Below are 23,432 nucleotides of genomic sequence, written 5' to 3'. Positions count from 1 at the left end.
CATGGTCATCATGAAGGGCGGTCAACACTTTTGGCGGTGCTTTTCAGGGAGGAACAGTTGACTAATGCCCTCTGGCTCTTTAGACTGGCCTCTCCGGTATATGATTCCATCCTCCAATCATATTCGTTCCATTCTCTATAGACTACTTTGGCTCCCTTAATGGAACTATTCAACAGCATCTGAGGGTCCCCAACGGATAGTGACTTCCTCATAAGATTTCCTAATGAGTCTTCCAGTTGATCCCGCCTCATAGCTTCTTTTGTCAACTGGGGCAATTCCTGGCTGTGCACTTATATTATATTGGGCACACCAGCAGGAACGGGCATTGGTTCCCCTGATTTCCCACTCCTGGCTGATATTTCAGACTGAACAGAAATTCAGACAGAGCGACCAACAACTGATGTCTAGTGGCCCTGGGACACTCGGCCCGAAAGTGCCCAGCCTCCCCACATATGCAACATCTCCTCTCTCCCCCTTGGGAGAATTTTGGCTCCCTTTGGTGAGTTCCTTGTTCTTGGACCTTAGCTTGGGTCTCCATCACGTTCTTCAAGGCATGATACATCTGGGTTTGAGCTTGAGCAACCTGAGGAATTAGGCCATCGTTTGGTCCCAGTTCAAGTTCATTTACTGGCTTATTGGTGTTAGAAATGACTAGCCTCGTTGGTTCAGACTTAGTTCTACTGTTTTCATCCGAGAAATGCATCTCTGCATGAACAGCATGGGCCACCACTTTCTCCCTATTTCCAGTAATAGTAGCCCACTTCTCTTTTCTGTTCTAAAAGAGCCACTTCTTCTTGTACTTCTCTTATCAATTCAGGGTATGTAGGCACCACTTTTGGTTCTCCTTAGTAGTAACTTCAAAACATTTGGGTGATTTGGCCTAGCCCCTTGCAGAACCCAGTCTAGACAAGCTTGATCAGCATCTTTGGGATTAATACACCTCTTGAGAATAATTTGATGCAGCAGTCTGTCTACTCAAGGGCTCTCCCCTTTTTGCTGGTGAGTATGGTTGAACTTGTACTTTAAATCCGTCTGTGGTCATTTCAACTCTTCCAAATACAGAATACAGGGCGTCTAGTCTATGTAATCCATGGCAATACAAGTCTTCTTCCCCCTTACGAATCACATCAGCTGCCATGCCTCGAAGACTCTCACTGAGCCATTGTGGTTTCACAGCCTCCGAAACACTTCATTCTTCCATGGCCTGCAGAGCCTGGCTCACCCAGATTTTAAACTCATCTGACAGGAGTCAGTAGTTGCCCTGAGAAAAACCTGAGTCTGTGGTAGCTCTGGTTGGCATTTCCAGGACCGTTCTTCGCCAAACTATCAACTAACCAACTCATATCCATGTAAAAAGAAAGAGGAGGAACATTGGCCCCTTGGGAGTTGGCTCCCCCCAGTACTGGGCCCTTCTCCTGTGCCCTTGGTGAAGGCTGCTACTCAGCAGGCCCCCCCCCCCAGTGTAAGTGGGATCACTCTTGCAATCACTCCTTCGGCTAGATGTACCTCTTCTCTCTGGAAGCACACAGGTATCTCTTCTTGCCACTCCAGTAGTACCCTGACTCGATCCAAGTCATACTCTGTTTCTGTGTCTACAATGTAGGCCCAGTGTTCTGGGGCTAGAGCTCTCACCCACTTTCTAATCGCTGTCTCAGTATGTTCACTTCCGAAGATCTCCAGAACAGTGCTTCTCTCCATTTGAGCTTCCTGAGTTTTGCTCCAGGCAGCCACGTCTACCGAAGCAGCCTCCCACTCATGTTGTGGCTCTTGTCTAGGTTGGCTAGGGTCTGCTACAGATGGCATACCGAATGAGCCCCCAAGTGTAGCACGGCCCCCTTGGGGACTGCTTGAATTTACCTGCTCATCTGCATCGCCATGACCTTGTAAACATTCCAACTCACCTAAATACTTCAGATAAGGTATTATTGTACAAGGGAGGTAATGGTTCAACTGAGCTTTGAATAACAGCGCAAACTCAGTAGAATGATTACTCCAAAAATGCCAGGCAAGATAGTTGGTAAACAACAAAGTATTATATATATGTAGCACTACCCCCGAAGGAGCTGCTGACTATTTTCGGGCGGCACGTTACCTCTATCTTCTCGCTGTCCAGGGTGATAAACAGAGTTTGAAGAATTCCAATGTCCACACGATACACTTCTTTTTCTAGGATTTATTTGTAGAACTTAGAAAAGAGAACAGAACAGTAACAGTAGAACAGTAGAAAAGAAGTTGAGAGGGGGGAGGGTAGGTAGGTTCAGGTCTATAGTCCACAAATAGGAAACACTCTTGCTTCCAGCAAACAGTTCTTGTCGCCACTCTAGCCAGAGTGGGTATTGCTCAACCAGATAGGTCCCTCTCACTGGCCTAGCAGCCGGAATGACACGTGGAATAAAGTACAGTCTCTGCACAGACCTTCCTTTATAAGGAGACACTTTTGGCCCAGAATCCTCTGTCACAGGATTCAGCACCCCGGATCTCTCCAGATTAACTTTTGTAGAACTTAGATTTGACAGGCGACCACCATCAAGCCTCTAAGTGTATGGTGCATCCTTCGATGAAGTTTACAGGCCTTCTCCCAAGACACCTGCCTCTTGCATGGTCCTCCCTCAGGATTAGGTCCTCCACTGGATCCCTTCATCAAGTGGCTTCCTCCCGCAGGACAGACAGCACAGGATCACCTTGCAAATGCAGACCCAGTCCTGACTACTGGGCTACCAAGCGAAAACTGCAACCTGGACCAATGTGGTTCCGGAGTCAGGACTCAGGGAGCACACACCCCAGGCCAGGTGGGCCACGTGGCGCGTGGGACAACAGACCTCCTCTAATGGCGTCTGTCCCTTAAGTACCCCGCCCCAGCATGCACAGTGGGACGACCACTTCCAAGTGATTCTCTGCCTAGGGGGACACCCAATATACCCTGACTTTGCTTCTGCCATCCTTGGCCTGGAGTGGTAACGACACCCCCAGGCAAACAACAGTGGGAACTCCCAGCACAGCCATGGCTGGAACAGAGGCTAAATTGCCCATAATTACAGTTGTCTGAGCCAAATAACGACTCAGACCTCCTCAAAATTTACAGCAGCGCCTGTTAAACAAGAGAAGTGTGCTACATACTCCCCCCACTAAATTAAGACACTGTCCCCAGTGTCGGGAACCATGGTGTCTCAAGCCTGAGCACCAACACCTGAACCCTAAAAAAATAGGATGCGAAAGGGAAGAAAGAAAATAGGAACACAACATGTATTATCACAGCATGACAATCACAAATTTACATTATCATTCCTATCTATCTAGCTTGCCCCATTCTCCGGCAGTCTTGATAGAAGATCAACTTGACCTGAAAAAAAACAGAAAAAAAACAAGCACGCACACACACACACACACACACACACAACAATCCTATCCCTAAGATCATGTACATTTTTAAGGCAAAGCAAAACTGCACCTTCGAAAAGGTGGAGCTTCCCTTTTCCTTCTAAAAAATATTTAAAGTATGATGGCTAGGCTTAAAAGAAAGTCCTTCCCTATCATAACTGACCACTGCCGCCTAGTGGCAGAAGTTGAAATTCAAAGTGTTGCAGAAATCCTTGAGCAAAACAATTCTTGATCACAGAGTCCTCAGAGGCCCTGTCCTAGCTGACTAGTTCCTCCCCCCAGAGTTTTAAAATCTCCAGCAGGTGAAGAAGAAAAATGTAGCTCCTTCATGGAACTTCTCAAAGAAAGGGAAATTAAAACCTCAAACAGGTACTGCCAGTTCCTTTCACAAATAGAACCGGGGATCCGGCAGAGTTAGGGATCTTCCCTGATCATCAAGGGTGGTAATGAAATAGACCCTGTCATCCTTGCCAGGCCTTTGGATGACCACCCGATCGGAGTAGATGTGTCGACCATAACTCCAGGATTGCCAAGAACCTTCATAACGGTGAGCCATGATAAAAGAAAAACTCAAGTTCCTGGACGGCTTAGGCACTTTAATATAGTCCCATATGCACAAAATCCCCTTTTTTTTTTACGGTGGTACTGAGTTCCTCCTTTTTGTGCCGTAGGGAGGTCATAAGGTGATGGGGTCTAGGGGGTCACGAGGGAGGAGGGGGGGTTTCGTCTCTCCTTTCCCCTCCTCCTCTCTCTCTCTCTCCCTGGCGTCCCTCCCCGCCTCTTGTAGGTGGGGAGAGGGACGGGGGGAATTGGAGGAGAGGGAGGGGGAGGCCGATGGTGCCCATGGGGGGGATAATGTAATGTAGGTATTTTTATTTAAATATGTACGGAGATATCTTTTTGTACTTTTTCTTGTTATTGTTATTTGTTTTTCTGTATGTGATGCAATTTGGAAAATAAAGAAAAGAAGCAATTATAAAAAAATATAGTCCCATATGGCTTCCTCGTACCATTTCTCCCGATTTGTCTCGATCTCCTCCATAGTTGCTTCTGGCACACAGGGAAACTCCCACCCGTAATCAATAGCTACTCTTTTCATCAGTATTCGTTGCAGACGGGCAAGTTTGGGTAGTGTGCGGGAGTGTCCCAGTCCCAGGATTACACAACCCTTTGGAGATCTTTTCAGAACAGGCGTCATAATTGAAGGTGCATCTTTTCTGCCAGTGACAACACCTGCATCCATGACAACTTCTAGATTTACACCCGGGGTTCCTGCCCAGAGCGTTGTGTCCCCAGAGTTTATAGGAGAACATTTCCCTAAACTACGGGTAACGGCAGCTTTGACTCTCTTGTCCCACTTCAACTCGGGAAACTCTGGCTCAAACCAGTGGTCATCACCGGCATCTGACAAAGAGTCCAGATCAGAGTCTGCATACTCATCCGCAGGCAAATATATACTGATGTGGCAGTTTGGATGGTATGCAGAGCACACTGCCTATCCTGCCTTGTGCTATAAGCACACACTTCAATCTTAGTGAAATAATCCATCTTTAAGCTAAAAGTTTCACTCACCATTCATCCCCTTCCATTCATACAATAAGACCCATCACCAGCAGCTTGTTCTCATCCCAGCCTCATCACAAGACCTCCTGCCGACGCCCACACGGAGTCCTTTTATTACAACAAAAGCCTTCACACACCCAGCTGATGGAGGGGATCACAGCCATGTGACCATAGGAAGTGATGTCACAGCATGTGACCTCCTCCATGGGAAGCCAGGACACAGCATGGGGGCTCCACACAGCAAATGCCCATATATGGATGGACAATAATACAACAGCATGATACAATAACGATACAATAATATAACAATATGATACAGTAATAATACAATAACCAATGAACACAGTTCCTGATGAGGGGAGCTTATCTGCGGGTGTATGCTCACATCACAAAACAGTGTTGATCAGGCACCGAGAGATGACAAAAAGCATATATCCGCTAAACCGGCAATGCGTTTGCAGAGTGGACGCATCCCACAGGCGGATATCTGTGCATGACACAGGGGCCCTTTTGCCGGCCTACACCCCCACTCCACAAACACCCTTCTCCAAATCAGGAAGTGTATCTCAACCAGTCTCAGTCCACCCCAGTCAGCTCTTTAGAGCGGGCTGCAGGAGAACCAACAATGGGTGACACTATGACAATACATATTAAATACATCTTCATGAAATTTCCACAACAATACGCACAATTTGTATCACTTTATCCCCAGACTGCTTACCAATCCCTGTAGGGGTCTCCACGAGGGCAACATCTTCCTCTGAGTCTGGTTGGGGTAGGCCTCGACCACGGCCATGAGAAGCCTCCACATAGCCCACCTTCTTCCCGGCAGGCATGACAGGTACAACCGCCGTACAAACTCTCTCTGTAACATCTGCGAGTGTCTCAGGAACATTTACATTAGCGATATCTTTGTTGGTGCCCCTCACCATAGCAGGCACGGCAGGTGTAGAGCTGGAAGTAGGCCAGGAAATGGCTTATTCTAAAGTGACGGCGCCTGTAATCCAGTTCACCCGATAGGCACTGGGGGGGTGATTCGGTGAGCTGATCCACCGCAAACAAATTCTCTCCACACTGAAGACATCGGCCGAAGGGTCGAAGCTGGACCGGTAATCCTTTGCATCACGGGCAAGACACCAATCGCTTCCACATTACCGCTGGTATATAGCACGAAACGCCCCCGCAGCTTCATCCGCATGCCTGTCTCCTGTTGGTGCGGAACTCACACTAGCTCCGGCCTGGAACATTGCAGACCTTGGTCCTGCTGATGGCGATGGATACGCCGACATGACTGCTTGCGATCTTCTCTCTACGATCTAGCAATCCAAACTTTTTCTGCGCACCTTTCTCCATTGCACGTGCAGCCCACGCCTCCGCCAAGTAACCTGACCTTAACCCCTTCTTTGCAAGCACAGTTCAACACCCCGACAAGTTCAGACTCTCAATAACTTTCCGATTCTGTGGCTAGAGGTAACAGCCTATCCCGGACAAGCCCCCACGTGTCGCACTACCCAGAAGGAGCTGCTGAGTATTTTTGGGTGGCATGATACCTCTATATTGTCGTTGTCCAGGGTAATAATGAGAGTTTGAAGAACTCCAATGTCCACACGATACTCTTCTTTTTCTAGGATTTATTTGTAGAACTTAGTAGAAAAGAAGTTGGAGGGGTGGAAGGGTAAATAGGTTCAGGTGTATAGTCACAAATAGGAAACACTCCTGCTTCCAGCAAACAGTTCTTGTCCCCACTCTAGCCAGAGTGGGTATTGCTCCCCTGGATAGGTCCCTCTCACTGGCTTAGCAGCTGGAATGACACACGGAATAAAGTACAGTCTCTGCCACAGACCTTCCTTCAATAGGAGACACCTTTGGTCCAGAATCCTCTGTCACAGGATTCAACACCCGGATCTCTCCAGATTAACTTTGTAGAGCTTAGATCTGACAGGCGACCACCGTCAAGCCTCTCAGAGTACGGTGCATCCTTCGATGAAGTTTCCAGGCCTTCTCCCAAGATACCAGCCTCTTGCTTGGTCCTCTCCAGGATAGGTCCTCCTCTGGATCCCTTCATCAAGTGGCTTCCTCCTGCAGGACAGACAGCACAGCATCACCTTGAAAATGCAGACCCAGTCTGACTACTGGGCCTACTAGCGAAACTGCAACCCCGGACCAACGTGGTCCCGGAGTCAGGACTCAGGAGCACGAACCCCAGGCTAGGTGGGCCACGGTGTTACACATATAGTTTAACTTTTTTATGTTTTTGTAGCGCTACCCCCGAAGGAGCCGCTGATTAGATTTGGGATCGGCATGTTTAAGTTACCACTATACTGTGTCTAGGGGTGATGGTAGTGCTGAGAGCAATAACAGAATGTCCAGGACCGTTGGTTGACGTTTTCAAATGCTTTATTTTTTCCGGTCAAACATGACCAACATGTAAACTTGAGGTAGACAGGATAGGTTGGTGAAGGAAGAGCAACTTCACAGTATCAGGCTATGGATAGTAAAGGCAGTCCTGCCCCTTTTTTGTAGTTGTATTAATCTGAGTCGCCACTCCAGCCGGAGTGGGTAAAAGTGCCCCTGGACAGACCCCTCTCACAGGCCTGGCAGCCAGAGCGCCACTTAAAGCTTCTGGGAAAGGAAACAAGTCTCTGCCACAGACTTGGCTCTGATTAAATCAAGATATTAGATGAGACCTCGTCCACAGGCCCAGTGCTGAAATTGTGAACGTTTGAGCGAATCCTCCCAGTATGTCCTTTTTGGGGTCACCGACTGACAGTTTAAATGTAACCTGTCAGTGTCCGGTCACCCAGATCCCCGATGGTTCGTTCAAGACCTGTTGGATCACATGCCTCCGGGTTCTCCTCAGACCGATCCCCCACCGAACAGCACCCAGCTTGGGATCCGCTCAATAGAAATGGGGACCCAGTAAGTCACTGGGGTCCCCTGGCAGCATCAGTTGCTCAGGGCCATGAGAGCCCAGAGTCAGGAACTCCGCGTAGCATGCGACCCCGGCCAGGTAGGCCATAGTGGTGGGGCCCGTGATGTGCGCACACCCTAAAGGTGGGTGCCGCACCTGGAACAAAGAACCCGCAAAGAACCCGGAACAATGGCCTCCGCCACAGAAATACCCCTCCCAGCATGCCCCGCGAGGGAAAACTCCTCCAATTGGCTGCTGGAAAGAAGCGGCTCCGCCTGGACCCCTCTGGCACCACCTGCCGCCCAGAGATGAGACTGCATCCCTGGAGCGCAGACTGACCCACAGGACAAATCCAGATTTGGCGACAGACAAATTTGTTAAATCAAAGAATGAGAGCAACATAACTCTCTCATTCTCCCACTAAATTTAAATATAGCACCTATACGAAAGTACACAGGCGCTACAAACTACCCCCATTTGAAATGACGCTGTCCTAAGGCATTCAAGCCTGAATGCCAGCCTGATGTCTGCTAAAAAACAGTAAAAAAGTAGGAAAAAGAAAGAAAATATAATTGTAAACTTTGGATTACAAATATAAGTGCGTTTAAATACGGCGTAAGAATTATGACATTACAATCACATACACAGACCCCTATCTATCTATGCTGCCCATTCTCCGACAGTGTTGATAGTAAGTGGGTCCAACAACCTGCATAGGAAATATAAAAAAAAACATTCACACAAAATATATATATACTCTGATATTTTAAGAATTCTGCTATTTACAATCTCCAAGATTAGAACTGAAACTGCACGCTTGGCCCAAGCGCGAAATTTCCCTTCCTTCCAGGGAGTTTTACCATAAGTGCTGAGCATTACTTTTTTCCTTTCTGATTGCTAGAAATAAAACAGATATATACACTTCAGTCCCTGCAATAAGAACGTTGCAGAACACTCCCCCTAGCGGTCAGTGCGCTGGTATCACTGGCAGTTAAAGCTTAGTGCAAAAGATGTAGCAGCAAGAGGAAATAAAAAATAAAACATTCCCTTTGCTGAGTCCTCTTTCGATCTGTGAAGAAGTTGGCAAGTCTAACTGGACTGAACCCACCCCCCGAAGTTCTTCACATGAGCTGTAATGTGGATCCAGGGAGGCAGGGGGGGAAAAAGGGGAAAAACAAAAACACAAACTTGAGTGGGGGCGAGAACCCTTGTCCAGTACTTCTTAAAAAGGAATAGGCCAGATAAAATGGGCATGCAGCTTACTTGTAGAAGCGCGGGTCTGGCAAAATGACAATGTCACCATCTACCGTCGTAGAGGTGACCGAAAAGACCTGGTCCTCTCTTCCAGGGCTCTTAAGCACAACCCGGTCACTATAGATGTGCCGGCCCCAGCTCCACTCTCTGTGACAGCGTTCAAACCGGGGTTCAAATAGACAAGTTCAAGTCCGCACCTTGATGATGCGGGGGCACTTTCAGTGGTGTCCAAATTGCTTCCTGGCACAATGCCTCCCGCTCTTGGGTCTACTTGGTACAAGAGGGAAGATGGCTCGTAGGGGTACTCGTACCCATGGCTGGCAGCAACCTTCTGTATCACCAGGAGCTGCAGCCTGGCTAAATTAGGCAGCATGCGTGGGTCTCCGCGTCCCGCAGCATACAATGGTGTCTGTGCCCTTCTCAGAGCTGGCATGGCAAGGGCATGGGAGTGGTGAGGGAAATAACTGGAACTGAATCACCGTCTCCACCAGGTCAGCTGCGGACGTCTTGGGACGATATCTGGGACCCACGCGATGCACTCCGGCCGGATCGTTTCTTACTCCGGTTTGTGAAGGGGCAAGGAATCCTCCAAACCCCTGTTGCTCCAGGAACCTCGGCTCAATAAGACTCTCCAGGGTATCTTCAGCCTCGGACAAAGAGTCCAAATTCGGAGGAGTTTAGCTCCTCCGCAGGTAGATAGCCGCAGGGCCTTGATTGATGGGTCTCAGGCTGAATTGGCAAGGAGCGCCGGGCAGGTAGGCCTTGACCGCGGCTGCGGGAGGTCTGAGTAGGGCCTTCTCCTATAGAGGCACGCCACACTGAGACCGCTGTAAGGTTGGTGGTCTCTGATGTGGTTTCGGCCTGTTTCTTGGTCACCTAGTTGGATCGTCATTCTGGTCTGGTTCAGTCATGGGGCTTACCTCCGGTGAGCGAGATGGCGAGGTAGCCATTCGTAGAGTCAGGGTCGATGAACCGAGATGACCTCATAGATTGGACCACCGGCTCCACGATTTCCACCGACGGGGAGGGCTCTAGCCATGTGGCTTCTTCCTCCACGGTGACAACTCCGGTGAGAAAATTCACCTGATACTCCCAAGGAGCTTTGGCGGGTAGTTTCACCGTAAATAGTTAGGCCTGGCATTTCTGGCACCGAGTGAACGGCTAGATCCGGACTGATAGCTCCTCGCAACAAGGGCAGGACAGAGCCAAAGTCTCTGATCCTCGGCTCAACAACAGGACAAACTGTCCCTCAGTGGACATCCGAATGCCCGTGTCAGTCACTGGTACTCCAGGCGAGGCGAGCATACTGGAGACTCCCGGGGAAATCGCAGGGGGTTTCAATCGCTGGGAAACATGTGCATAATAGCGAGGAAGCAGACAGTGCGCACGTGGTCTCTCTTTCTTTCTCGCAGGTGGGCTTTGATCTGTTGGTTTGGCACGAAGACTTTGCTATACGTCCTCACGCAGGGGTGGGTGACTCCTCCACTTGAGAACTTGTCTGGACACGTTTCAGGCGCGTGCTCCGCTGCACGTACGCCCAGTCTTTAACTGGCTTGAGGTTAACTCCCTCGTTACCGGACAGTTCAACACACGACACTCTTTGCTCTCAATAAATCTTTTACTCACGATTTCCGTTGCCAGAGGTAACAGCCGAATCCCGGACGAGCCCCCACGTGTAGCGCTACCCCCGAAGGAGCCGCTGATTGGATTTGGGATCGGTGTGTTTAAGTTACCTCTATACTGTGTCTAGGGGTGATGGTAGTGCTGAGAGCAATAACAGAATGTCCAGGACCATTGATTGACGTTTTCAAATGCTTTATTTTTCCCGGTCAAACACGACCAACATTTAAACTTGAGGTAGACAGGATAGGTTGGTGAAGGAAGAGCAACTTCACAGTATCAGGCTATGGATAGTAAAGGCAGTCCTGCCCCTTTTTTGTAGTTGTATTAATCTGAGTCGCCACTCCAGCCAGAGTGGGTAAAAGTGCCCCTGGACAGACCCCTCTCAGCAGGCCTGGCAGCCAGAGCGCCACTTAAAGCTTCTGGGAGGAACAAGTCTCTGCCACCGACTTGGCTCTGATTAAATCAAGATATTAGATGAGACCTCGTCCACAGGCCCAGTGCTGAAATTGTGAACGTTTGAGCGAATCCTCCCAGTATGTCCTTTTTGGGGTCACCGACTGACAGTTTAAATGTAACCTGTCAGTGTCCGGTCACCCAGATCCCCGATGGTTCGTTCAAGCCCTGTTGGATCACCTGCCTCCGGGTTCTCCTCAGACCGATCCCCCACCGAACAGCACCCAGCTTGGGATCTTCTCAATAGAAATGGGGGACCCAGTAAGTCACTGGGGCACCGCTGCAGCATCAGTTGCTCCGGGCTATGAGAGCCCAGAGTCAGGAACTCCGCGTAGCACGCGACCCCGGCCAGGTAGGCCATAGTGGTGGGGCCCGTGATGTGCGCACACCCTAAAGGTGGGTGCCGCACCTGGAACAAGGAACCCGCGGAGAACCCTGAACAACGGCCAGAAATACCCCTTCCCAGCATGCCCCACGAGGGAAAACTCCTCCAATTGGCTGCTGGGAAGAAGCGGCTCCGGCTGGACCCCTCTGGCACCACCTGCCGCCCAGAGATGAGACTGCATCTCTGGGGCATAGACTGACCCACAGGACAATCCAGATTTGGCAACAGACAAATTTGTTAAATCAAAGAATGAGAGCAACATAACTCTCTCATTCCCCCACTAAATTTAAGCATAGCGCCTGTACGAAAGTACACAGGCGCTACATTTTTACATACCTCCCGACTTTTGAACTTCAGAATGAGGGACACTTGAAGGAGGAAGCGACCAACGGTGCAGTATGTGCACTACTGCAAAAGTGGGTGTGGTGCGGAATGACAGCAGGACAGGTAGTAGGACACCAAGCATCAATGCAGCCTCACTGTGTCCATCAAATGCAGCCTCACTGTGTCCATGAATGCAGCCTCACTGTGTCCATGAATGCAGCCTCTATGCCCATCAATGCAGCGTCACTGTGTTAATCAAATGCAGCTTTACTGTGCCAATGAATGTAGCCTCACTGCCCATCAATGCAGCCTCACTGTATCCATCAAATGCAGCCTCACTGTGCCCGTGAATGCAGACTCACTGTGCCCATGAATGCAGCCTCACTGTGCCCGTGAATGCAGCCCCACTGTGCCCGTGAATGTAGCTTCACTGTGCCCATGAATGCAGCCTCGCTGCCCATTAATGCAGCCTCACTGTGCCCATGAATGCAGCCCCACTGTGCCCATGAATGTAGCTTCACTGTGCCCATGAATGCAGCCCCACTGTGCCCATAAATGCAGCCCCACTGTGCCCATGAATGTAGCTTCACTGTGCCCATGAATGCAGCCTCACTGTACCCATGAATGAAGCCTCACTGTGCCCATGAATGAAGCCTCACTGTGCCCATGAATGCAGCTTCACTGTGCCCATAAATGCAGCCCCACTGTGCCCATGAATGTAGCTTCACTGTGCCCATGAATGCAGCCTCACTGTGCCCATGAATGCAGCTTCACTGTGCCCATGAAAATTTATAGTAAATTCTAATAAACAAATAAATAAATAAACACTTAGGCCCGGATCCACAAAGAAGTTACGTTGGCGTATCTATTGATACGCTGCGTAACTTCTAGGATGCGCCGTCATATCTTGTTTTGTATCCACAAAACAAGATATGACTGAATGGGGGCTAGATCCGACTGACGTACGTCTGAGGCCTCGTACACACGGCCGAGGAACTCGATGTGCCAAATACGTCGAGTTCCTCGGCGAGTTCAGCCCTGAAGCCGCCGAGGAGCTCGGCGGGCCGAGGAGCTCGGCGGGCGGAGAGCTCCCATAGAACAACGAGAAAATAGAGAACATGTTCTCTATTTTCTCGACGAGTTCCTCGGCGGCTCCATCGGGCCGAAAGTGTACACACGACAGAGTTTCTCGGCAGAATCCGGCTCTGACCGAGTTTCTCGCCGAATTCTGCCGAGAAACTCTGTCGTGTGTACGAGGCCTTAGCACGCCGTCGGATCTTAGGTGCATATTTACGCTGGCCGCTAGGTGGCGCTTCTGTTGATTTCCGCGTAGAGTATGCAAATTAGCTAGATACGCCGATTCTCAGAACGTACGTCCGGCCAGCGCATTTTTTTACGTCGTTTACGTAAGGCTTTTTTCGGCGTAACGTTACCCCTGGGTCTATGAGGCGTACGCAATGTTAAGTATGGACGTCGGGCCAGCGTCGAATTTTCCGTCGTGTACGTCGTTTGCGTAAAACGTTCGCGAATAGGGCTTTGCGTAAATTACGTTCACGTCGAAAGCATTGACTATTTGCGACGTGATTTCGAGCATGCGCACTGGGATACCCCCACGGACGGCGCCGTTAAAAAAAAACGTAATTTACGTGGGGTCAAGTTGAATTAACATAAAACACGCCCACATCTTTGTCATTTGAATTCCGCGCCCTTACGCCGACACATTTACGCTACGTCGCCGTAACTTTAGACCCAAGTGCTTTGTGAATACAGCACTTGCCTCTCAAAGTAGCGGCGGCGTAGCGTAACTACGATACGCTACGCCTGCTTAAAATTACTCCGATGTACGTGGATATGGCCCATATTAATTACTAAAGCAGCGCTAGTTGTCACTAAAAACCGTGACCTCTCTTTTCTATGACCATGCATAGAAGAAAAAGTTCTCAAGATGTTAGAGTAAAAGCAAGAGAGCATGAACAGGCAGTAGAGGATATAAAACACTCGGTTACCTCTGCTCCAGTGTTGACATACTTTGGCATGGTGCCGGTGACGGGCTTCGTGCCATAGTATTTCAACACTGGGGCACAGGAGACCGAGTGTTTTATATCCTCTACTGCCTGTTCATGCTTGGGAAGCCAGTGCCAAACTGCATCTTTGTCTAGAAGTCGCCTTATTGGCCAACACACCTTAGATAAATGTGGCGGCAGGAATATCGCTAGGAGCAGAGCACACTGATCAACTGCTGGTCCTGGAGTTGGAGGAATTGGAACGGAGCAGAGATTCAGAGCCGGTTGAACTTTACCATCTGGTGAGTACATTCAGGGCCGGTTGAACTCTACCATCTGGTGAGTACATTCAGAGCCGGTTGAACTCTACTATCTGGTGAGTACATTTAGGGCCGGTTGAACTCTACCATCTGGTGAGTACATTCAGGGCCGGTTGAACTCTACCATCTGGTGAGTACATTAAGAGCCGTTTGAACTTTACCATCTGGTGAGTACATTCAGAGCCGGTTGAACTCTACCATCTGGTGAGTACATTCAGAGCCGGTTGAACTCTACCATCTGGTGAGTACATTCAGGGCTGGTTGAACTCTACCATCTGGTGAGAACATTCAGGGCCGGTTGAACTCTACCATCTGGTGAGTACATTCAGGGCCAGTTGAACTCTACCATCTGGTGAGTACATTCAGGGCCGGTTGAACTCTACCATCTGGTGAGTACATTCAGGGCTGGTTGAACTCTACCATCTGGTGAGAACATTCAGGGCCAGTTGAACTCTACCATCTGGTGAGTACATTCAGGGCCGGTTGAACTCTACCATCTGGTGAGTACATTCAGGGCCGGTTGAACTCTACCATCTGGTGAGTACATTCAGGGCCGGTTGAACTCTACCATCTGGTGAGTACATTCAGAGCCGGTTGAACTCTACCCTCTGGTGAGTACATTCAGGGCCGGTTGAACTCTACCATCTGGTGAGTACATTCCCTTGAGGGGAGATTGACATGAGAAAAGACTGAAGGGTGGAGTGTGCACGTTTGATGTCACCTGCAGCAGACAGCTCACCATTCTTTTAAGAACACTTCTTTCACTGGACTCTTGCTTTTACTCTAACATCTTGAGAACTTTTTCTTCTATGCATGGTCATAGAAAAGAGAGGCCACAGGGCCAGATCCAGAGAGAATTAGATGGGCGCAGCGTATCAGAGATACGCTACGCCGCCGTACCTTACCTGGCGGATCTTCGAATCCTCAAAGAATTTGCGCCTTAAGTTACGGCGGCGTAGTGTATTTCTGGCGGCGGATTTCAAATTGGGCGGGGTAGGGGGCGTGTTTCATTTAAATGAAGCGCGTCCCTGCACCGAATGAACTGCGCATGCTCCGGTTTTGAAATTTCCTGCCGTGCATTGCGCTAAATGACGTCGCTAGGACGTCATTTTTTTAACTTAGACGTGAGTTACGTCCATCCCGATTCACGGACGACTTACGCAAAAATTTAAAAAAATAAAAATTTCCACGCGGGAACGACGGCCATACTTAACATGGCAAATCTAACTATACGCCGCAAAATAGCAGCTTTAACTATACGCCGGAAAAAGCCGACTAGAGACGACGTAAAAGAATGCGACGGCCGCTCGTACGTTCGTGGATCGACGGAAAAAGCTCATTTGCATACCCGACGCGAAAAACAACGAGAACTCCACCCAGCGGACGCCGAAGTATTGCATCTACGATCCGAAGGCGTACGCCTGTCGGATCGAACCCAGAAGCCGTCGTATCTTGGTTTGAGGATTCAAACTAAAGATACGACGCGGGAAATTTGAAAGTACGCCGGCGTATCACTCTCACCTCACTGTGGATCTGGCCCACAGTTTTTAGTGACAACTAGCGCTGCTTTAGTAATTAATAAGTATTTATTTATTTATTTATTTGCTTATTAGAATTTACTATAAATTTTGATGTCTTTTTATTTTTTAAGCGGCTGCTGACAAGTTTTATTTGAATGATAAAGGGTAACATTTAATCAGTGGCGGCCCATCCATAGGGGGCGCCCGGGCATTGTGACATGCACAGTGGCGACAATTAAAGGGCACAGTGACATGCACAGTGGCAACAATGGGCACAGTGGCAACAATGGACACAGTGGCAACAATGGACACAGTGGCGACAATTAAAGGGCACAGTGGTGACAATTGGCACAGTGGCTGTGTTTGATGGCATGGCACAGTGGTGACAATTGATGGCATGGCACAGTGGCTGCGTTTGATGGCACAGTGGCTGTGTTTGATGGCATGGCACAGTGGTGACAATTTATGGCACAGTGGCTGCATTTGATGGGTACAGTGAGGCCGCAATTTTTTTATTTTTTTTTGTTTGCGCCCCCCCCAAAAATTTTGAGCACCAGCCGCCACTGCATTTAATCATTATTGTCTTGTTACAATTACCTCTGGCCCATAGTGCCGAGATAGTGGAATTAGGCCTATATCTTCACTATTTGTTTATATATTCACTGTGTCCATGAATGCAGCCTTGCTGCCCATCAATGCAGCCTCACTGTGCCCGTGAATGCAGCCTCACCGTGCCCGTGAATGCAGCCTCAATGTGCCTGTGAATGCAGCCTCACTGTGCCCATGAATGCAGCCTTACTGTGCCCATGAAATGCAGCTTTACTGTGCCTATGAATGTAGCCTCACTGTGCCCATCAATGCAGCCTCACTGTGCCCATCAATGCAGCCTCACTGTGCCCATCAATGCAGCCTCACTGGGCTAGATTCAAGTACAATTGCGCATTTTTTACGGAGGCGCAGGGCAACGTTTTTGCCCTGCGCCCCCACAAAATTACTGCGCTGCCCTTGATTCACGGAGCAGTAGCTCCGTAAATTGCGTGGGCGCGCCGTCAAAATGCCCGGCGTAAGCGCGTGCAATTTAAATTATCCCGTAGGGGGCGGGAATCATTTAAATTAGGCGCGTTCCCGCGCCGATCGTAGAGCGCATGCTCCGTCGGGAAACTTTCCCGACGTGCATTGCGGCAAATGACGTCGCAAGGACGTCATTTGCTTCAAAGTGAACGTGAATCGCGTCCAGCGCCATTCACGAATCACTTACGCAAACTACGTAAATTTGAAATTTCGCGATGCGGGAACGACGGGTATACGTAACATTGGCTGCCCCTGCTAATAGCAGGGGCAGCCTTACGCGAAAGACGCCGTACGGAAACGACGTAAACTGCGTACGCAGGGCTCGCGCAACGTTGTGAATCGGCGTTAGTATGCAATTTGCATACTCTACGCTGAGCACAACGGGAACGCCACCTAGCGGCCATCGCAAGAATGCAGCCTAAGATATGCGGGCATAAGAGCCTTATGCCGCGCATATCTTAGGCTGCAGTCGGCGTAACGAGGTTCCTGAATCAGGAGCATTCGTTACGCCGGGGCAAGTAAGCAATTGCGCTGTGTAACTATGGTTACACAGGCGCAATTGCTTCTTGAATCCAGGCCCCTGTCTCCATCAAATGCAGCTTTACTGTGCCTGTGAATGCAGCCTCACTGCCCATCAATTTTCACTCACCATTGCCTTGATCACACACACAGCAGGCATTTCCCACTGTGTGTCACGGAGCTGGGTCTGTGTGTGTTCGGTGGCACCGTAACAAGGTGCCACCTTCTACACCGGCTCATGTGATAGGCGGAATCATGATTCAATCAGTGTTCCATCTAGATTATCACACAAGCTGGTGTAGGAGGCAGGGCCTTGTTACAGTGCCGCTGAACACACACAGACCCAGCTCCGTGACACACAAGAGGAGGAGGAGGGAGGGGAGCGCTGCAACCACAGATCAAAGCAGACCCAGAGCGGACAGCCCGCCAGGAAATGTCCCTATATCCTGGTAGGTCAGTCCAGCCCTGCCTACCAGAAAGGGCTTCTAGTCCTTCTGCCTCCCTTGTCCCTGTGCTACTTGATGGTGTCACTCATAGGTGTGCGCAGCCTATTGCATTAGGGTGTGCACCCCAAAGATCAAACATATTTGCATGTGTATATACAGTATACTGATGGTGTCAGCAGAGCCGTGGACAGTGTCAGTAGTTTTTATTTTTTTTATTTTAGGAGCTCCATTAGGGAGCTTTGGTTAAATATCAGGGGTCTATTTCTGTTCGTTACTGCACGTTTAACGCAGTATATTTCTGTGCATTAGTGCATGTTTAACGTAGTATATTCCAGTGCGTTACTGCATGTTTAACGTAGTATATTTCTGTGTGTTACGTGCCATTTAATGCTGTATTTTTCTGTGCGTTAGTGCACGTTTGACACAGTATAGTTCGGTGCAATCTGCACCACACAGGGGCCCGGATTCAAGAAGCAATTGCGCCTGTGTAACCATAGGTTACACAGCGCAATTGCTTACTTGCTCCGGCGTTACGAATGCTCCTGATTCAGGAACATCGTAACGCCGACTGCAGCCTAAAATCTGCGTGGCATAAGGCTCTTATGCCCGCATATCTTAGGCTGCATTCTTGCGATGGCCGCTAGGGGGCGCTCCCATTGTGCTCAGTGTATAGTATGCAAATTGCATACTTACGCCAATTCACAATGTTGCGCGAGCCCTACGTACACAATTTACGTCGTTTCTGTACGGCATCTTTAGCGTAAGGCTGCCCCTTCTAATAGCAGGGGCAGCCAATGCTAAAGTATACCCGTCGTTCCCGCGTCGCGACGTTTGAATTTTACGTAATTTGCGTAAGTGATTCGTGAATGGCGCTGGACGCCATTCACGTTCACTTTGAAGCAAATGACGTCCTTGCGACGTCATTTGCCGCAATGCACGTCGGGAAAGTTTCCCGACGGAGCATGCGCTCTACGCTCGGCGCGGGAGCACGCCTTATTTAAATGATTCCCGCCCCCTACGGGATCATTTACATTAGGCGCCCTTACGCAGGGCAAGTTTACACAGCGCACACGCAATTTACGGAGCTACTGCTCCGTGAATCGCAGGTAGCGCAGGAAATTTGCGGGGGCGCAGGGCAAAAACGCTGCCCTGCGCCTCCGTAACTAAGGGGCAAATCTTCCTGAATCCGGGCCGGGTGATTAGGGTGTGCCTAGGCATACCTGGCACACCCTATGCTACTTGATGGTGTCACTCCTGGCCGGGTGTCAACTGGGCGCGCCCCCCCGCCCCCCCATAGTGACACCACTGGCTGCCAGCTCTTTGGTTAAGAACTTGGTTGTGTGACAGAGGGGCGGGTCTGGGTAGCAGAAGCATGGGTAGCATGTATCTAGAAGACTCCAGAGCCTGCGCCATTCCAAGTTCTAGACTTTTCCACAAACCTTCTCTGCTTTTAGTTAAATGCCATTGTTGACATGGATAGGCTTCCTTGTACATATGAGAGGCTTCATCCTTTTTAGAAGGCGTAGAGAAGTATCACCGAAATCTACGGGAAGTGAAACTCCAAAATGCAGAAAACAGGAAGGCCAGGCGAGGACAACATAAGTTCCTTCTTCCAGCCGGCTAATCCCTCCACTTGGCGGTCAAGTTTGGTGTGGATGCCGTGTGCCGGCTTCTGAAGGTTGGTAAGTAACTAGATTTGTTGGCACCAGCTAGTGTGTGACTATACTGGGTACAGACTGATGTGACTGTGGGGAGAGGGGACATTAGAGTGTAAGCTCCTCTGTACAGAGACTGATGTGACTGTGGGGGAGGGGACATTAGAGTGTAAGCTCCTCTGTACAGAGACTGATGTGACTGTGGGGAGAGGGGACATTAGAGTGTAAGCTCCTCTGTACAGAGACTGATGTGACTGTGGGGGAGGGGACATTAGAGTGTAAGCTCCTCTGTACAGAGACTGATGTGACTGTGGGGGAGGGGACATTAGAGTGTAAGCTCCTCTGTACAGAGACTGATGTGACTGTGGGGGAGGGGACATTAGAGTGTAAGCTCCTCTGTACAGAGACTGATGTGACTGGCTCAGTGATCTCTGTACAGCGCTGCGGTATATGTGAGAGCTATATAAATGTATAATAATAGTGTGTGACTGTGGGGGGAGGGGACATTAGAGTGTAAGCTCCTCTGTACAGAGACGGATGTGACTGTGGGGGGAGGGGACATTAGAGTGTAAGCTCCTCTGTACAGAGACGGATGTGACTGTGGGGGGAGGGGACATTAGAGTGTAAGCTCCTCTGTACAGAGACTGATGTGACTGTGGGGGGAGGGAACATTAGACCAATCACCCGCCTCCGCAAAGCTCCAATTTTTCGGACGGAAGAAAATCCTATTTTTCTTCCGTCTGGCGGATCGGATCGGGTGAACATGGACATACGGTCCGTGTTCATCCGATCCCCCATAGGGGAGAGCGGAGGAAAGACAGGGCGGTCCCTGCACAGTGTGCAGGGACCGCCCTGTCAGCCGACGGCTCAGCAGGGATTTTACAGAGGATCCCCGCTGAACAAAGCGGACACACGGAGGTGGATCATTGCTGATCATTACTGATCCGCCCGTGTGAAAGGGCCCTAAGGGTAGGGATGATCTTGTGGGGTACATAGCCACTGGGCCTTTTATTTTGGCAAGGCTTCACTTCCTGATTCCCTTACTGAAGGTGCCGACTCCTGCACCCAGGAGCCGAGGGACGGGTCGGCTTCGGGTGAGGACATGGCGGGCGCCCAGGACAGGTAAGTGTCCTCAGTCAGCAGCCGCAGTATTTGTAGCTGCTGACTTTAACCACTTCAATACCGGGCACTTCCCCCCTCCCTGCCCAAGACAATTTTTGTCTTTCAGCGCTGTCGCATTTTGAATGACAATTGTGCGGTCGTGCAACACTGTACCCAGTGTTTATCATTTTCTTCCCACAAATAGAGATTTCTTTTGTTGGTATTTGATCACTTCTGCGGTTTTTAATTTTTCTGCGATATAAACGAAAAGAGAGCGACAATTTTGAAAAAATAAATAAATGATGGGCACTGATGGTCGGCACTGATAGGCACCACTGACGGCATTGATAGGCGGAACTGATGGGCCACTGATAGGTGGCACTGGATAGGCAGCACTCATGAGGAGCTACTGACAGGCTTTACTGGGTGGCACTGATTGGCACTTTGAAGGGACACTGAAAGGCATTACTGATGGGGTACTAATTGGCACTTTTTTGGGCACTGTTGTGGACACTGATCTGTACTTTCATGTACACTGACAGGCTTTATAGAGGGGCACAGGCTGGCATGTGATGGGCATTGATTGGCAGCTGATTGGCACCTTTTGATGGGGGCTGTGCTAGGGTGACCACATGTCCTGGATTGTCAGAGACAGTCCCGCATTTTGCAGGTCTGTCCCGGGCACATTCATTCCAGGACAATACAATGGCCCAGATTCAAAGAGCAATTGCGCCTGCGTAACCATAGTTACGCAGCGCAATTGCTTACTTGACCCGGCGTAACGAATGCTCCTGATTCAGGAACCTCGTTACGCCGACTGCGGCCTAAGTTCTGTGTGGCATAAGGCTCTTATGCCCGCATATCTTAGGCTGCATTCTTGCGATGGCCGCTAGGTGGCGTTCCCGTTGTGCTCAGCGTATAGTATGCAAATTGCATACTAACGCCGATTCACAACGTTACGTGAGCCCTGCGTACGCAGTTTACGTCGTTTGCGTACGGCGGTTTTCGCGTAAGGCTGCCCCTGCTATTAGCAGGGGCAGCCAATGTTACGTATACCCGTCGTTCCCGCGTTGCGAAATTTGAAATTTACGTAGTTTGCGTAAGTGAATCGTGAATGGCGCTGGACGCCATTCACGTTCACTTTGAAGCAAATGACGTCCTTGCTACGTCATTTACCGCAATGCACGTCGGGAAAGTTTCCCGACGGAGCATGCGCTCTACGATCGGCGCGGGAACGCGCCTAATTTAAATGATTCCTGCCCCCTACGGGATCATTTAAATTGCGTGCGCTTACGCCGGGCATTTTGCCGGAGCGCCCACGCAATTTTGCGGGGGCGCGGGGCAAAAACGGTGCCCTGCGCCTACGTAAAAACTGCGCAGATGTTACTGAATCTGGCCCAGTGTCCCAGAATGAAACTGACACAGCCACCCCCACCCGGGCCAATCTGATGCATACCTCCCAACTTTTCAACTTCAGAATGAGGGACAAATGAGCATACCTCCCAACGAAGTTGTTGAGCGGGGGGGGGGGGGAATTCGGTGGATCGGAGTTGGTGGGGGGGGGGGGGGCCGCGGATCAGAGTTGTTGAGCGGGGGGGAATTCCGTGGATCAGAGTTGCGAATGTATGGACATTCCCGCAAAATCCGGGACGGTTGGGAGTTATGTCTGATGCCCCCAAATAAGGCCACCACATCACCACTTTACTCACTGACAGTACTTGTCCTGGCCGGGAATGCCTGGAGGAGCACAATCCCCGCCCCCTGCTTGTGATTGGAGAAATCATAAATCCCGCCTCTTGTGTCTAATGACTGTGCTGTGATTCGTTACACCACAAGCTGCTTTTTGGGAAGGGGGGGGGGGTGTCCCTGAATGGTAGTTTGGAAGTGTGGTCACCCTAGGCTGTGCTGATAATCAATGTGCCGATTATCAGCACAGACCCCCCCCCCTCTATGACAGGGAGAGCCGCCGATCGGCTCTCCTTGTCAGCATGAACCGCGGAAAGCCGCTTACCGGCACTTCCTGGTTCATGCGGTAATCAGCTGTGATTGGTCAGAGCTGATCACGTGGTATGAAGCCTTTGATAGCGGCTTCATACCACGTTCGGAGTTGCGGTGCGTCAGATTGACACACAGCACCTCTGATCGCCACGCTGCGCGCCCCCCGCACTCTTGCCGCCGTCATTCTGCTATATGGCGGGCGGCAAGTGGCTGAAAAAAATTCTTGGGACGGAACTCCGCTTTAATAGGCAGAACTGTAGTTGTCTGAAGGCCGTCTACAAGGCTATATTTTGTACACAACTCTAGAAGCGTGCTTAGAAAAAAGGGGAAGTATCCCCCGTGCATTAGCCAACTACGAAGAACAAAGCTTGCATAATATGTTCCAGTAAAAACACAACGAGGTTTAGCAATATTGATACTGAACCTGAAACCGAACTGTTTCAACACAGTGTTGGGTACATGCTGCATGAAGATGCGCAGTGTTTTGAAGGCTCCGATGACGGAACACAGATAGAGGAAGGCAGTAATGTGAGCCCAGAGAGAGCGCGTGCCCGAGAGGGACAGCAATCTGGCAGTGATGTTCCCCCAGCTGCAGCATGCTGTCAGGTTTTCGACAGTGATGAGGAGGGAGGGGATGATGAGGTCACTGACTGTACATGGGTGCCTGATAGGAGAGAGGTGGTGGAGGAGGAGGAGGAGGCACAGGCACATCTCCAAAGAGGCAGGATGCCCTCCAGGGCACAGCTTAAGGGCAGCACACCAACTGCATTACATCGCAGAGCTACGCATGTGCAGGGCGCTGCTGTGTCTCAGCGTTATTCCAAAAGTTATTTGGTGTGGGCCTTTTTTGAGACATGTGCATCAGATCTCACCGTTGCTATTTGCAACATATGTCTCAAGCGTATCTC

General features: G+C 50.0%; 1 protein-coding gene across 1 annotated transcript in view; it reads right to left on the bottom strand.

Moving 5' to 3' along the window:
• LOC120927465 (START domain-containing protein 10-like) overlaps positions 1-1,803 on the bottom strand; it is a 35,695-nt gene extending 33,892 nt beyond the window's left edge. Inside the window, exon 1 of the mRNA XM_040338162.1 lies at positions 1,507-1,803. Coding sequence (XP_040194096.1) covers positions 1,507-1,803 — 297 coding nt within the window. The remainder of the gene's footprint in view (positions 1-1,506) is intronic.
• Between the last annotated feature and the right edge of the window lie 21,629 nt (positions 1,804-23,432).

The sequence above is a fragment of the Rana temporaria genome, chromosome 2, assembly GCF_905171775.1.
Source record: "Rana temporaria chromosome 2, aRanTem1.1, whole genome shotgun sequence".
Lineage (NCBI taxonomy): Eukaryota > Metazoa > Chordata > Amphibia > Anura > Ranidae > Rana > Rana temporaria.
This window is presented reverse-complemented; position numbering and strand designations above follow the sequence as displayed.